The sequence below is a fragment of the Egretta garzetta genome, unplaced genomic scaffold (genome assembly GCF_000687185.1).
Source record: "Egretta garzetta isolate BGI_Z169 unplaced genomic scaffold, ASM68718v1 scaffold581, whole genome shotgun sequence".
Lineage (NCBI taxonomy): Eukaryota > Metazoa > Chordata > Aves > Pelecaniformes > Ardeidae > Egretta > Egretta garzetta.
Window position 1 is genome coordinate 254,134 of NW_009258623.1, and position 12,169 is coordinate 266,302.

General features: G+C 48.0%; 1 protein-coding gene across 1 annotated transcript; it reads right to left on the reverse strand.

Moving 5' to 3' along the window:
* Window positions 1-3,921: 3,921 nt before the first annotated feature.
* Window positions 3,922-10,772, reverse strand: LOC104134647 (keratin, type II cytoskeletal cochleal). Its single transcript, XM_009648226.2, has 9 exons — window positions 10,158-10,772; window positions 9,535-9,743; window positions 6,807-6,867; window positions 6,058-6,153; window positions 5,712-5,876; window positions 5,214-5,339; window positions 4,855-5,075; window positions 4,544-4,578; window positions 3,922-4,127 (listed from the first exon to the last, which is right to left on the reverse strand). Exons 1-9 carry the CDS (start codon window positions 10,770-10,772, stop codon window positions 3,922-3,924), a joined length of 1,734 nt encoding a protein of 577 aa, XP_009646521.2.
* Window positions 10,773-12,169: the final 1,397 nt, after the last annotated feature.

Below are 12,169 nucleotides of genomic sequence, written 5' to 3' on the forward strand. Positions count from 1 at the left end.
GACAAGCCAGGATGCCGCTGGCCCTCTTGGCCACCTGGGCACCCTGCTGGCTCATATTCAGCTGGCTGTCAACCAGTACCCCCAGGTCTTTTTCCGCTAGGCAGCTTTCCAGCCACTCTGCTCCTTTCCCTGGTATTTCACAGACCAAAGGTTTGGGTCCATCTCCAGCTGGAGCAGATTCTCATTGACTGTGACCTTGGGAATGGGTATGCAGACCCCCAAGTCTCTGCTGACCCTGCAGCCAAAGCCGGCACCTCCATAGCCCAACCCCATGCGTGAGGGGCAGTAGCCATATCGCAGTAGGTGACAGCCGCTGATCGCTAGCTTGGGGTTGCAGCCTGCATTGCCACCAAGGCTTCTGCTGCTGAAGCATCCCGGCCTGGGGTACCCCACACCATGGTACCCCACACCACCTCCTCTCTGGCATGAGGCGGTGCTGACAGCATCTCTCTTCACACTTCTTGGGATCACAGCAGAGCAGGAGCTGAGACTCCTTGTGCCCCCAGCTCTGCAGCAGATATGGTAGGACTGGCAAGATGTTGAGACCAGCTCAAAGGGGAATGAAGGCAGAGGGAGAAGCTGAATGCAGGAGGCAATGCACGCAAGTTGGCCTGGCCAGAAACCCTCTGCAATGAGAAGCAGAGCTTTCACCTTCTTACGGCCCAGGAAAACAGTTTTTGGCTGCATGACCAGCCCCAAAAGACCATTTTTAGAGATGTTTATGAGCTTAGGTTGTCTCTTTTGCTGAATAGTGACCTGAGCTGCTTTTCAGCGCACACCTATCATTCAGTTATAGGCTGTGTTTCTAATTTGAATGGGAGGGAATCCCTGGTCCCACAGAAACTGCATTTGCAGCCCTCCCTTTTTTTATAGTAAGCACGAAATAGAGAAGCAGAACCAATCTTTTGATGTTTGCAGGGCACTGGGAGTGGGGGAAGGAGCACTGGGGTTTTTTACATGTGGGAAGAGAAGAATCTGAGTTAAACTCTTGGGAATATTTTAGGGATCCAAACAGCGGGGCTGATTTGGTTTGGTATTATATTAGGCTTTAGCCAGAGTTGCTCCTTTTGTAAGCTTAATTCAATTTACTCCTTTCTTTCTTTCCTTGGACCTCTGTAATTTTGTTAGCCTCAAGAGAACAATCTTTTAATTCTCTCAGGACAGGAGATGGACCCGTGCAAGTGTATTTCTTGGTGCTAGGGCTCTGCTGGTCTCTTAAGTACAGGCAGAAAACGTGTGCAGCAAAGGGGGTTGTGGACCAGGAGAAAGCAGTGAAAGATTTTCCAGCTCAAACCTTTGCACCAGCCAGGGAAATCCAAAGCTGAAGGTTGAATAGATCAAGGTGATTGTGGAGTGAGCGCACTGACCCTGCAGAGAGAAATTGGCTGCTCTGTCTCTCAAGCTACCCATGTGCTTCTCTCCTTCACTGAATGCCCCGAAGAGGGAGTCTGTTGGTTTCCCCAGTTTTGGGGGGAGCGTGACGGACAGCGGTCAGATAGATTGACACCTCTCATCTTAGTGCTCGCAGAAGTGTCTTCCACGGGGAAGAGCTTACAGGAGAGCTAGGCTTGGTCATTCCTTTCTGGCAAGATTGTTTGGCGAACCTCTGTGAATGTGACTTTGGACTATATATCTATTTATTTTTCGGCAGAGGAGGTGGGTTCAGAGTGACAAAGATGCAGGAAAGGCAGATAAGTCTTTCCTAGAAAATGAATTAGGTGATTTTCAATCCCATCTTTGCTGAAATACAGAAAGGGCCATGTGCCATGGGTGGGAAGCCTCTTAATTCTTTTGCCTCCAGCGGGATAACACTGAGGGCTTAGCGCTGAAGATCTCGGCCTTTCCTAAAGGTGCATTTGCTTTTATGTGATTTTCTTGGCATTCGTCGTGGCCTGAGAACATGTTCTGCTCCATGAAGAGGGTCAGAGAGAAGTCCATGCGTGCAAGCCTGAAAGCTGGCCTGCCTCATTTAGCTGTGCAACGTTTTAGGGTAAAGCTGTGTGGGAGTTGTATGTGCTAAGCACTTTTTGGGACTCAGCCTAAAAGGATTTCAGAGAGCTCAGCATCTTTCATGATTGGGCCTTGGATGCTGGAGAACAGCTGCTACATGTGATAGTTGGCGTCTTCCATGAAATGGAAGAAGTCATGTTGGCTTCTTTTCTCGCTTTCTCTCTCTTGGGTTTTTAATTACAGACCTGAGCAGAGGTCAGTACCGCCAGCTTGTCTGAGCCAGCCCAGCTTCGATCTGCTGACCCAACAGAAACCTCAGCTCAGGAGCATCACGCTGCCGGGGATCGCATCCTTGTTTAGCACTTGGCCTGACAGCTTTGTTGGTGGCTCCAGAGAGGGGATGGAGATAAATCCCTCCTGTTTTCCCCGCACAAGCTGCAGGTCTGGACCCGGCCTTTCAGAAGTTAAGCTCTGAAGCATGGGATCCATCTTTCCTGACTTGAAAACACCTTTTGGAGTGTTCCTGCAGTGCAGACATCTTCAGCCAACTGCCTAGAGTGCTTTCAGTCCCACGGAGGGAGGGAGGTGTTACGGGGGAATGAATTGTTTGACCCAAAAGTGTCTGTTTCTGTCCTTTGGCTGGCTCTGGTGTAGGTGTTTATGGCCAGGTGCAAACAGCCCCACCTTCTGGTCTTGCTCTGTTGGCTGTGCAACTTGGAAAACCTTCCAAAGTGCTTGGGTATTGCCGCTCGGTGACCCCTGTCTCCAATACTCTTAATATTCCCCCTCTTCTCCAGGACTGAGATGGGGAGGAGGAGGATGTGGGAAGGCTCTGAGTGACAGCAAGGGGCAAATCTTCTAAACCTTATCCTAGAATTACACCTGTAGGTGAATTTTGTAATGGCATAGAAAACCCACATGGCTTGTAAGTTTGATTGCAGTTTATTGAAGAAATTTCATAAAACTCAGACAGTCCAACAGGAGCAGAAGAAGAGAGGAAAGGAGCTCGTTACATCTGGGCACATAATTCCCCAACCCCCCTCTTTGCCTCCCTCCCTCTTCCATAAAAAGAGAAGAAAAAAAACCCCAAGCTAAGAACAAAGGCACTAAACCAGTGATGCTTTTCCAGGTTATGTAAAATTCATGCTATGAGATCTCGCTGTTCTTCCTTTTTGTTTTTCCTGTATTTTTGACCCGTCTCCTCTTTAAGCTCACTCTGGTCTGGTGGGAAGGAGAATGGTTTGCTGCTGAGACCTGTGGGTTACATGGTCTTTTGGCTTAAATGGTTTGTACTGGGAATTGGGCATCAGAGAGAGCCAACCCCTTTCACCTGTGGAAAATGAAGGCTGCATTTTTGCATCTAGGTAGAGCTAGAGAGCCCTGGAGTGAAATGACAGTAATGCAAGAGGATTTGGGGAACAGAGCAACTGCCTCTGTGTTGAAAGGCGCTTTGGTTATGATTCTTCAAGCCTTTGGGGAGAGCAAGCCCAGCAGTGGGGAGCAGGGTTGATAGGGGGGAGCACAGGGGACTGTGGTCTCGACACACCTCCTGCTTTCTATCATAAACGGGTGAAGGGACACGTTCTGCTTTCATGTACACCGGCATAAATCCAAGTCCTGCATCTGCTCTGGGTTTGCCCCAGGGCGCTGGAGTAACAGGGGGCATTGGAGCAAAAGGGAGCCCTGGGAAGCTGCAAGCTGCACTCTAACGATGGCACTCTTTAATGGAAAAGCTGATTACTCATAGACAAGCAGCGCTGGGCTTCTGGTCAGGTGGGTGAGGCTTTGTGCAGAGGAATTAATTGGAGAGAGGCATCTCTCCCAAGCCAATAAGTAGTTCTGGGAATATGTTTTCCCCTAATGGGAAAGTGGTAAGTGTGGCACTTTGGATAGTGTTAATAGGCTTTGTGCTGGCAGCAGGAGGTGGTGCTCAACCACTTCTGCTCTGGATGAGCTGGGTGCTGCCACGACTTAGCTCCGATAGCTCTTCTTGGTGGTGCTTTTCGATACAAACCTCCTGCTTGAGCTGCTTCCCGCACCAGAGCTGAATCCCCCAGCCAGGCAGCTCCCGCTGCTGGAGCTGGCACTGCTTCCCTCCATGCTGAGCCTGTTGCTGAAGCCTGAGCCCAGCCCCAACGTGTTCCCACCTCCGTAGCTGCTCCCGGATGAGACCACAGCTGTGTTGGGAAACCATGAGCAGAGGGTTAGTTTGTTTGGTTTAGTATGAAGGAATTTCAATCTTTAGTTTCACACATTCAAGGTTTTTCTTGGACAGTCTACCACTGCCTGTATCTTATTCTCTGGCTTTTCTTCCTGTCCTGTAGCAGAGCTGGCCTTAGACATCTGCGTCTCCTAGGGACAGTCTCAATGTACAAAAACTTTCAAGTTCAGAGCTGGTCAGAGAAAAGGTGCGTCAGGCTCTTTGGCCTCCCCGCTCCCACAGAGCGCTGCCAAACCCCAAGTATACTCCATTTTTGTGCTGGTAACTACTAGCTGCATAGCTCCTTTTCAGTCTCTTATCCCCAGTTCCCGGTATTTTAAAGAATAACTTCAATGAATACCCAATCTATTGCTTAAGAGCCAGATTACTTACAAATATTCACTGCACCAATGCCTTCTCCAGCCAGCCTGGAAGAAAGAGAGGACAGAGAAGGAAGGGCTTGTTATTTAGGACAATTTCAAGCAACAGTTTGGCACCAAGGGACATTGGGTAACAGAATGGTCTGGGGTGCTATGGTCTGATGATGAGCGTCCCACGGGAACTGAAGTAACACCTGTAACTGTGTAGGGTAAAGCTGTGTTTTCTCTGCAAGTTTTTGTGGCCCTTCCCTCTCTTGTTGCAAGGCAAATGTGAAAACATCTATGGGTTTGGACATCATTGGGTTTGCAGGGGGAGCCACCCACCTGCTCTCCTCGCCCTCCAGCAGCTTCCTGTAGGTCGCGATCTCGATGTCCAGGGCCAGCTTGACGTTCATCAGCTCCTGGTACTCGCGGAGCTGCCGGGCCAGGTCTGCCTTGGCTTTCTGCAGGGCATCTTCCAGGCCAGCCAGTTTTGCCCTGGCATCCTTGACGGCCATCTCCCCACGCTGCTCAGCATCTGCGATGGCCATCTGCAAACTGGCGCACTGCAAGAATTGGAAATAGGTCTGGTTACTGCTCAGTGGGTTTGGATCTCCATTTCCAGGCATCCTTGTAAGGGTACAACAAGGTTGTGGAGCTGGAGGTGCCCCTGTGTTTGGGGGGGTCCTGTGCGTGCGCCATACCTGTTTCTTTACGCTATCAATTTCCGAGTGGAGCCGCTGGATTGTGCGGTTCATCTCTGAGATCTCCATCTTGGTGTTGTGGAGGTCGTCCCCGTGCCGGCCAGCTGTGAGCTGCAGCTCCTCATACTGAGATGGGCAGGGAGATGAAACACCAGGGCACAGTCAGATCTGGGCAGGAGCTTGAGCTCATTGGTAGAGATTGAGCCTGCTCTGATCCTCTCTTGACCGGGTCTTCTGTCTCTTTCTGTACTCAGTCGAAGCTCTTCCTTGTGAGCTTTAGCATATTTCCTTCCTCCCTCTGTCTCCTTATGCTCCTCTATCTCTCATTGTCAAAATAGCATTTTCACACCTCCAAGAAACTAAATGAAATCCTATCCAAATCAATTTTACACTCTGCTCCCCTGTCCTCTTTGTTTGCACTCTCCAGTATAAAACAGCCTTTGGGAAATGCTAAGCAAAGATTTTCCTACCTCACCCGGTTAATTTTCGCATCCTCACCTTGCTGTGGTACCAAGACTCGGCCTCTGCCCGGCTCCGGTTGGCAATGTCCTCGTACTGCGCTTTGACCTCTGCAATGATGCTATCGAGGTCCAAGTTTCGGTTGTTGTCCATGGACAGGACCACGGAGGTGTCGGAGATCTGCGACTGCATCTGAGACAGCTCCTTTAAGTTAAACAAATTTTTTCTCAGTCTCAAATGTTTCGCTGTTGCGCTTGTCCCAGAGATGATGGGAGAGGAATGGGGAGGAATGGCAGCTCCAAACAGCGCTCTCAGGCTGGTTCTATCCTGTTGGTACCAGGAAAATGGGGAAATAGCAGAACTGGGAAATTTGGGAGATTCTTACTGCTTCGTAGAGGGCTCGCAGGAAGTTAATCTCATCTGTCAGTGCATCTACCTTGGTCCCCAAGTCCACCTTGTTCACATAGGCGGCATCTGCATCCTGGAACGGTGACAACAGAGGTAGTGAACCAAACCTTGCCTCTCTGCATCCTTGTACAAGGACCAGTTGTCATTTAATACAAACCTTTGGAGACAAACCAGAACTCAAGAACTTCTTGACATCTGTGCCTTTAAACAGAGCCAAAAGTGAGCTGGTTTCTTCCCTCCACCTTCTTCTGGGGGGAGGGAGGGTTGAGGTCCAAAGATCTAATCAATTTTGACATGTCAGAAGCCACTGAATTTTCCTTTTTTTTTTTTTGCCAGTAAACAGATGGCTATTTTGGGCAATGCTTGATATAGTGGAAGCTTCTTATTGTGTCTCCTGCAGGTGGGACCAGGGGGGCTGTGGAGGGTGGGATTGGATACAGAAAGGCTGCAGAAGTGGCAGAGCATCTAGTGGAGTGACTACAAGGTATGGATGACCCATCTGTTCTGGTACCTGGGGGACGTGAAGTTTGGATGAGGGGCCTGAAACTGGAATGGGCCAAGGACTGACACATGGGCACAAACGGGTGTTTCTGCTTCAAGGACGGATGACTGTGTGTTTGTGAAGTGCTTTGCCCAGCTTGGCACTGCTGGATAAAAAGGGTTATTTGCATTCAAATGCATTTTGCCTTTAAAAAGTGTGTCCCTTCTTTGTTGTTGGCGCCTCACCTTCTTGAGCAAAACAAAGTCATTCTCTGCCGTCGTGCGCTTGTTGATCTCCTCTTCGTACCTGTTGGGAAGGGGAGATGAGCATCCCTTTACAGCTTCCATAGTGCAGCCCACCCTGTCCAGCCCAGCTGTATGGAAATCCCTCCTCCACGCATTCATTGTAGAGTGCTTGTGGAGAGACTAAAGAGTCTGTTCCCGGGGGCTTTTACCACCGATGGGTGGATCTTTGGAGGAAACAACAAAATCAGCTTCCTAACAATGCTATGTCCTTGCTATGTCAGTGCATATATTATACATAGCGTTATTAGATATATATATCTCACCGATTATGATAGAAAGACAGCACCCTTGGGCTAGGTGGTGGGAGGAGGCTATCTAGAAAAGCTGCAGGCCCTCATTAAAGGCACGTTTTATCCTCCCAGAAGTTTCTGCTGTGAATGGGAGCCTTGTACTCTCTAAATTTTCTCAGGCCGGGAGGGCTGGGTGGAGCCGTAGCTGAGCTCATTGCCGCCACACCTGGGTTAGTCAGAAGAGCCGGGATCTCTGACGCCAGCTCCCCGCGCGGTGGCTTCGGGAGGGCTGAGGATGGCTGGGGAGGAGGGAGGATGATGGCCTGGGCAAGGAAAGCCACTGTCTGGATCAGCAGCAGCGCGCAGTCCCACTCTTGGGAAAGGATAAAACCCAGCAATAGCCACGGACTGACGCCCAACTCAAAATGAAATGATTAAATGGGGGAGATGAAAAGCAGGAGTTCAAAGGAAGGAGTCCATGCAGCTAATAAAACATTAGCCTTTCATGACCCTTTCATGGGGGCGATTTCTTCACATCAGGAAGAGCCAACCCTTAAAATCATTTCAATTAAGCGAAGTCCTAGCTTATGTATAGATTTGTGGGTCTCTAAGCTCTTAGCCACATAGAAGAGGAAAACTAATTTGGCCTGTGCCTAATTTCTAATTGCTGCATGGATTAGTATTTGACTCAGAAGGGCAAAGCATTAGGAATAATACTTTGGGATCCACAAAGTTTAAAATAAGTAAAAGTAAGACGAACAAATTCCTAGGAATTGAGGACAGAAGCGGTGACGCCCTTTTGGTAGGTGTAGGTGGTGTTGCCGCAATGCAGGCTGGTGGTCCCTGCCCAGCAAGGTGCGTGATGTAACTGAGCTTTCACCCAAAGATTCCCTGATCTGGAGCCAGAAGGAATATTTGCCACTTTACATCAGATGCAGGCAGAGTATTAAAGTCTGAACCTCTTCTGTGATGTGCCCTTTAGTTGCCAAAGGGTTTCTTGTCTGATGTCATGGAGCACCCAAGGGTCTTTTCTCAGCTGAGCAATCTCCGTTGCTGCTTTGCTGCTCCAGACTCCGCTAATGTTAGGCATTGCTTTTCAAAATTTAGAATTGCCTTCACCATGGATCTGTGACAAGAACAGGACACTCTCTGACCCCGTTAATTGAGCTTACAGCTGGGATTCATCTCAAGTCAGCTACCTGGAACTTGGCTCTTTTGGCTATGCTCTGGTTTTGGGGGTTCTTCTCTAGCTGTTGGAGAAAGATATTTATCTCCGGGATGGCATTTATCCCATCCTAAAATGAACTGAGGAAATCCAGACAGCTGATTTGTAGCAGGCCCTGAGGTCTCACATGGCCAAACTGACACAGGACAGAATTTTTTTCCTCTGTTAAGCCTTTCTTTTCTGAAGGCGCAGAGAACCATAAAAGAGAAGTCTCTAAGGAGACTGTGGATGGTGATTTCTCTTCCCCAAGGCAGTCGTTTCTGTTCCGATGCTAGTTTTGGGCTAGAGGCATTGTTGGTAAAGGTGACAGAAAGTGTCAGCCGCATGATCACCCAAGAAAGGGAGAGCAGAGGGTTTTTGGCAGAACGCGCGTGTCCTTGTTTTGAATTGCAGCCTGCACCTAGCTCTCACCTCTCGTTTTTCTGGTTCCAGATTGACAATTTAAGCTCCTTACTTATTTACATCCATTAAGCAGTGTATCCCTTGTGGGCATAGTAGCAGACACTAATGCTTGATAGATGTTTTTCCAAAGTGCAAGGAGTGGATGAGAGAGGGAACACTTTCTCCTAGCAGCCTGAAGAGTTAATAAGCTGAGCTGAAACCCTTCCCCAAGATTTCAGTGACTTTCCATGGGGTGGAAGCTAACTCCTGACTCTCAGAAGTGCTAAAACTATCCAATACATTGATATTAAGGGACATTATCATTAAAAAGGAAGAAAAAAGCAAGAAAAAAGCAAGAAAAAAGCAAGAAAACCATTTAATCACATACTTAAAATTAATCTTTCCTTTTAGACACCTTTTCTCTTCCGGAGAGGAATCTACATCAGTAAGGAATGTGAGTGTTCAGAGTGCTCAATAGTCTTGTTAAGATTCCAGGTTTGTATTAAAATGACTACACGGGAGCTGAAGCTTAAGCTCTGGACAGACTAAGCTTTTGAGAAGCTGTTCCCCACCTCCCACCGATATCTGACCATTCTGAGCCTTCTGCAACATTTAAAAGGTTCACCTGTCCCTGCAAATAATTGCATTTTTCTTGCAATGGGTAGAGTGCTGCTGGCATTTATACAGCAGCTAAAGCGGGGGGAGCCAAGTCATTTTAGTCCTTTCTGAGGTCTCACAGTTTGAGGTTTGCCTTGGGTCTTTTAACTCATCCAGGAAGAAGATAGGGTGAAGAAAAACTGGACAGGTTTCTTTCCGCATGTGTGTTGCTTACCTGATCTTGAAGTCTTCAACAGCATCCTGCATAGCCTTCAGCTCTGAGCTGAGCCGCAGCCTATCCCCTCCTAGAGCCTCAAGCTGTCTCCTCATGCTGCTGATGTACGCGTCAAACATAGGTTCAAGGTTATTTTTCACAACTTTTTGGTCTTTCAAAAGGCTCCATTTGGTCTCCAGTACTTTATTTTGTTGCTCCAGGAACCTCACCTGAAACCCAACAGAACAATTGGAATCATTTGGGATCATCAACTCGAAACCCGCCTCACTCTTCATGAGATGCGGGCTTTAATGCGAGGGTGGTTTTGTTTTATGTAATTTAAAGTGAGCTTTAGATGGGCATGCCATCAGAAGATTGTTGGTGGGAATACTGGGAAACCAGGAGAAATATTCAACTGCAAAGACACCTGTAAAAATGATTTGCACCATATCCAGACTGTCTATAGAGCTCTGAGAAAATGAGCTGTATAGACAGTCTGGATGTGGAAGTAACAAGCTGAACCAAATCCTTAATTCTGTGCATTAAGGATTTAGAAGTACATTTATAATGCGGAGAGCAGTCCTGATCCTACTCTACAGGCAATGACAAAGATGCCAGGCTGGATGAAGTGGAACATGTCTTACCTTGTCGATGAAGGAGGCGAATTTGTTGTTGAGGGATTTGATTTGGTCCTTCTCCTCTTGCCGCACTCTCTGCATGTTGGGGTCAATCTCCAAGTTAAGAGGTACCAAGAGGTGTTGGTTGACTGTGACGTCTTGAATACCTCCAGGACCATATCCTCCTCCAAACCCAAACCCAGCTCCACCAACTCTACGTGCCAACCCACCATGACCTGACCCATAACTGTATCCTGGTCTAGCAGAGCAATACCCTCCGCTCATAGAAATCCTCTTGCTTGCCCCTAGATTGTGAAGGCTCCTGCTGCCAAAACCACTGCTGATCCATCCCACGCCTCCACCACTGCTGCGGGACATTGACATGGAGCTGAAGCTGCTTTGGTTAATAGGCATAGTGACAGAACCAGCATTGAAACTCATAGTGAGTCTTCCTGACCTAAAGCCAACTGACTTCCGTGCAATCGTTCGCCAGTGGCGAGAGCAGAGGACAACCAGGTGAGATAGCAGATGAGAAGAAATCTTTGGGAGTTTGGACCTCTGCCTTTTATTCTTTTGAAGAGCTGGGCTTTTCCGCAGAGGACCGCTTAGTTGACTGAGCCAATCAGTTTGGTATGCTGGCATATGGCCACTTTTCCCAACCCGTTAATCACCAGACTTGCTAATGCAATGGGCTGTCAACCTTCAGGCTCATAAAACTCACCAAATTTTCTAACCTGTATTTCTCACAGCAGGGATTACTGGTGGGGAAAAAAAATAATAAAATATTTTCATCTGGAAGTTCCCTTTGGGCTTGCTTTTAACTTGGTTCATGGTGTCAGTGCCCATGGGACTGAAGTTGCCACAAGAGGGAATCTAGAGATGTTGAAAATGCCAGTTTGCCATGCTTTGCTAAAGAAAAAAACTGACCTTGCTCCCTGATTGCCAGACATCTTGGGGTAGGAGGAACCTGTCCTGATCTAGGCAAGACGTTAGATGTCTTGGTCTGCGCTCCTTATCTTTGCAGGCAACACTTCAAGGCAACAGGTTCAAGAAAGATGAGGAACTCCTAGACAGAGTCCAGAGGAGAGCAACAAGGATGATGGGGGGACTGGAGCATCTCCCCTACGAGGAAAGGCTGAGGGAGCTGGGCTTGTTCAGCCTGGAGAAGAGAAGGCTGAGATGGGATCTCAACAACACCTACAAATATCTCAAGGGTGGGTGTCACGAGGACAGAGCCAGACTCTTCCCAGTAGTGCCCAGCACCAGGACAAGGGGCCATGGGCACAACCTGAAGCAGAAGAGGTTCCAGTTGAATGGGAGGAAGAACTTCTTGACTTTTTCTAATTATGGTAATGGCAGTGACGGCATTTCATTAGCCCCTGCAGCTAGTGCATGTACAGAACAGCATGAACTGAAGGACTTGCTTTCTTGGGAAAAACTAGATTTATATCCCTACATGACTCATCACGTAAAACCTTGAAAGATTACAGGGGTTTGGGCGTGATCAAGGTGGCATGAAAATGCTGAGCTGCAGTAATGTAGAAATTAAGATAGAAGGATGTTTTTTTCTAGTGCCTGCTAGGAAGAGTAGATATTTTCCCATCCTGTGGAAGATACTGGTGCTAAAAAACTGTGCTCACACAAATGGGAATGGAACATCCAACTGCTGTTGGATGTAAGAGGTGTCCATGGAGTTTCAGCGAGTGCAGAGGAAGGAAAGGCCTCGACTTGCGTGCATATGACTGGTTTACCTGCAGCTCTACTCTGCTACATCAACCACTCTTTTCCCCAAGGTCCTATGAAGTAATTGGAATTAAAAGGAGGATGCAACAGAATTAATTACATGTGCCTTTTATTGGACAAATGCTGGGAAATGAGAATTTCAGACAGTCAAAGAACACACAGGAGCATGGCGTGTTTTATATAAATAAGGACAGACAGCTTTGACTTCCAAATCTTTTGCAAGGAACAGGGTAAGGATTGCACATGACACGAGAGGAACCTTGGCACACAGTAGCTACCAGTGCTGATGTCTGACT